Raw genomic sequence first — 4,233 nt, forward strand, 5'->3', positions numbered from 1 at the left:
GGGAGGGGAGAAAGAGAGAGAGAAAGAAAGGTGGAAAGAAAGAAAGGTGGAAAGAGAGCAAGTAGATGGGGGGAGGGAGGGAGAGGTGGAAAGAAAGCAGCTTTAACGTTAAATGTGTCCTCCAAGCCCCACTCCACCCCACCCCCTGCTGGCTAGCTTGGCTTGGAGAAGGGATTTAAAGGGAGAAACACCTGCTCCAAGCTGGCTGGCGGGGATAGGAGGGCTTTGAGAATGCATTTAAAGTCCAAGTTGCTTTCTTTCTCTGCGCTGGCTGGGGAAGGGAAGAGCAGTTGAGGAGGCATGCCTCCCCTTTGCTTCCCCAGTCACTGTAGCGGGAGCCACGCAATACGTGTGAAAGAGCCGCATGTGGTTCCCGAGCCAGAGTTTCGCCACCCCTGGCCTAGAGCATCCCTGACAAGGGTTTGTCCAGCTATTGCTTGGAGACTCCCAGTTCAGGGAAGCCCACCACCGCCTCCCCAGGCAGCCCGTTCCGCTGCTCAGCTGCTCTTACTCATCAGGAGTTCTGATTGGCCCAGCTGGTGGGCTGTGAGGCAAAACCTGCATAATGAATACCCCAAATCTGCATAGTGAATTTGAATCTTCCATATTTTTTTTAAACTCTGCCGCCTGTCTCAGAAATCGTCTGACGCCATCTGAAATAATGTAGTCATCCTTTTTTGGTTTTTGGTTGTACATCGCCTAGAGCCTTACATTGCAGGGAATAGGCAATTCATAAATAGGAAAATAATAATTCTGCTGCTGCTGCTGCTGCTGCTGCTGATGATGATGATGAAGAAGATAGCTTTTCAACATGTGCAGACTGACTGTAGTTCTAGGAACTCTCAGGCTGGGGCAGGTGATGCTCTGTATTCTTGGTGCTTTGGCGGGGGGGCAACGGTGGGAGGGCTTCTAGTGTCCTGGCCCTGCTGGAGGGCCTCCTGATGGCCCCCGGGTTTTAGCCACTGTGTGACACAGAGTGTTGGACTGGATGGGCCATTGGCCTAATCCAACATTGGCTTCTCTTATGTTCTTATGAGAAACATCTGGGGCAGAGGTCCCTCAGTGGCTCTTAGCCACAAGGTATAGATAGGAACTCACAGGCTGGGGCAGGTGATGCTCTGTATTCTTGGTTCTTGTGGGGGGCAACGGTGGAAGGGCTTCTGGTGTCCTGGCCCCACTGGTGGACCTCCTGATGGCCCCTGGTATTTTTGACCACTGTGTGACACAGAGTGTTGGACTGGATGGGCCATTGGCCTGATCCAACATGGCGTCTCTTATGTTCTTGTGTTTGGGGCAAGGGATGCTCTGTATTCTTGGTGCTTGGGGAAGGGGCAACAGTGGGAGGGCTTCTAGTGTCCTGGCCCCACTGCTGGACCTCCTGAGGGCCCCTGGTGTTTTTGGCCACTGTGTGACACAAAGTGATGGACTGGATGGGCCACTGGCCTGACCCAGTATTGGCTTCTCTTATTTTCTTATGTACTTGCAAATTTGGTAATCAATGGCTTATAGCTGGCATTAGCATTTCTTGTGACAAACAGACACACACTACCCCCCCCCCAGTTTGCGTAACCCTGTCTTCCCCCACATGGTGTTTACATGCTCCTGAAATTCTGTTTAGGAAATGGAGACACGGTGCCAAAGCTCCCCGAGGAAAACGCCGACGGTTCGGGACACGTGCCGCAGCTGCCGCGGAAAAAGGAGAAGCGAGATTATCCGGTGGGTGTTTTTGTGCTCCGTTCCGTCGCTTGGCCCGACTGCGGCACTTCGTCCTTGTCTGGTTTCCCAGAGAGCGGTCAGGATAACAGAGAGGAAACAGAAGTATCCTCCAAGTGGGCAGAGCAGAGCAGCCTTCCTTGCTTCCCAGCCTCTGCCACCCCTCAGTTCTGGGGGGGGGGCCTCCCGTCTTTGCAAATGGTTCCAGAGGTTCACCGTGTCGGTCTGCCGTAGAACTGGTAGATTTGAGGCCCGTAGCACCTTCGAGACCATCAAGGTTTTTGGAGTAGGAGCTTTCAAGAGTCGAACGGATCCGACAGAGGGAGCTTTGACTCTTGAGAGCGTATCCCCCCCCCCCAATCTTGTTGGTGCTACCGGAATCGAATCTAGCTCTCTTTGGAAAACGGTGCTTGATAAGCCATACTCATAGGGTCATAGGATCATAAGAGTTGGAAGGGACCTCCAGGGCCATCTAGTCCAACCCCCTGCACAAGGCAGGAAATTCACAAACACCTCCCCCACCCCCAGGGACCCCTTCTCTGTGCCCAGAAGTGGGGAGAAGAACTTTCTCAGTGGCGGCTCCGCTCTGGTGGAACAAGCTCCCGGAGGAGATCAAGACCACGCGGGACCTGTTAGAGTTCCGCAGGGCCTGCGAGACGGAGCTCTTCCGCCAGGCTTTTGCAGCCGCTGCCGCCACCACTGCCACAATTGGTATTTGACAGCCTATGAAGAGTGAGCCCGACCATCTGGGTCCCATAATTACAGCTCGAGCCGCCCGCCCGGACATTTGAGGAATATCAAGTAGCTGACTGTACGCCGAGGATTGAGCACTTTAATATGTTGTAATATTTATAGTTTTAAATTGTGTACTGATGGCTTTTATACTTGCGATATTATTGTTACATTGCAGTGTTTTATACTGGTTATGTAAGCCGCCTTGAGCCGGCTCTGCTGGGAGGGCTGGGTAAAAATCGAATACATAAATAAATAAACCCTCCAGGATCCCCGGCCAAACTGGCCCGGGAAACAATTGCTTCCTGACCCCAAAGTGGCAATCAGCATTTCCCTGGGTGTGTAAGAAACGGCCACGAGAACTAAGCGCTGAGGCAACCCTTCCTTCCCTCCCTCTCATGATCTGCCTAAGTTCACAGAATCAGCAGTGCTGTCAGATGACCGTCTAGCCTCTGCTTGGAAACCTCCAAAGGAGAGCCCACCACCTCCCGAGGAAGCCTGTTCCACTGCGGAACCGCTCTGTCAGGAAGTTCTTCCTAATGTTTATCTGAAAATTCCTCTGATTTCATTCCAACCCATTGGTTCTGGTCCTACCTCCTGGGGCAACAGAAAACAACTCCTCCCCATCTTCTAGATGACAGGCCTTCAAGGACTTGAAGATGGTTCTCATATCACCTCTCAGTCGTCTCCTCTCCAGGCTAAACACACCCAACTCCTTCGACCTTTCCTCATAGGACTCGGTCTCCAGACCCCTCACCATCTTCGTTACCCTCCTCTGGACACGCTTCAGCTTGTCTAAATCCTTCTTAAATTGTGGTGCCCAAAACTGAACACAATACTCTAGGTGAGGTCTAACCGGAGCAGAGTAAAGCGATACCATCATTTTGCGTGATCTGAATACCATGCTTCTGTTGAGTTAACAACATTAGCTAAGGTTTTTCAGGTCCACAATAGTGGAAAGGGCAGAGGTTTTCAGATCTGAGATCCATCTCAGGCAGTGAACCTTTTACGAGTTTATACCTTTATCTAAGAAGGCGTGTAATTAGTGCGAGGGAGAGGTGCCAGCCGGTTTAATGACCGCCTTGGAGGCCCTTCTGTCCAGGCACATCCTGATGACAGTCGTCAGAATCACCAGGGCCTCCATGCCTTTGGGAGGAGTTGGGGTCATTCAGATATTTTGGGCCCGTTTTGAGAAGTCTGGCAGTTTTAACCAGTTGCCCCAAATGGGTCCAGAGACTCTAGATTACCCCCAAATCTTGGGGCAGCGGGGGAGGGGGAGGGGAATCAGCTTTGCCAGAGTTTACCAGGTAGAGTGCGGACTCTAATCTGGGAGAACCGGGTTTGATTCCCCACTCCTCCTCCACATGCAGCTGCTGGTGTGACCTTGGATCAGTCACAAGTTCTCTCAGAGCTGTTCTCTCAAGAACAGTCCTGAAAAGAGTTCTCTCAGCCCCACCTGCCTCACAGGGTGTCTGTTGTGGGGAGGGGAAGGGAAAGGAGTTTGTAAGCCGCTCTGAGACTCCGAGTGAAGGACGGGGTATAGATCCAATCTCTTCTTCTTCTTCGTCCTCTCTGCCCTGTTGTTGGCCCTGCAGGGGAACTGGCTGGCCACTGTGTGAGACGGGATGCTGCATTAGATGGACCACTGGTCTGGTCCAGGAGGGTTCTTCTGATGTTTTTTATGAAGACCTCAGCACCCTGTTGTTGGCTGTCCTGAGGAACTGGCTGGCCGCTGTGTGAGGCTGGATGCTGGACTAGATGTACCACTCGTACCACTGGTCTGATCCA

The 4,233-nt window shown here is 52.3% G+C and overlaps 1 protein-coding gene across 4 annotated transcripts in view; it reads left to right on the plus strand.

The window, feature by feature from the left end:
• The window catches only part of MAP4K5 (mitogen-activated protein kinase kinase kinase kinase 5), a 159,601-nt gene that overhangs the window by 124,517 nt on the left and 30,851 nt on the right, over window positions 1-4,233 (plus strand). For all 4 annotated transcript variants that reach the window (XM_015425604.1, XM_015425605.1, XM_015425606.1 and 1 more), the window contains one exon: window positions 1,619-1,716. In XM_015425604.1, the coding sequence (XP_015281090.1) occupies window positions 1,619-1,716 (98 nt within the window). The remainder of the gene's footprint in view (window positions 1-1,618; window positions 1,717-4,233) is intronic.

The sequence above is a fragment of the Gekko japonicus genome, unplaced genomic scaffold, assembly GCF_001447785.1.
Source record: "Gekko japonicus isolate JY-2015 unplaced genomic scaffold, Gekko_japonicus_V1.1 scaffold961, whole genome shotgun sequence".
Lineage (NCBI taxonomy): Eukaryota > Metazoa > Chordata > Lepidosauria > Squamata > Gekkonidae > Gekko > Gekko japonicus.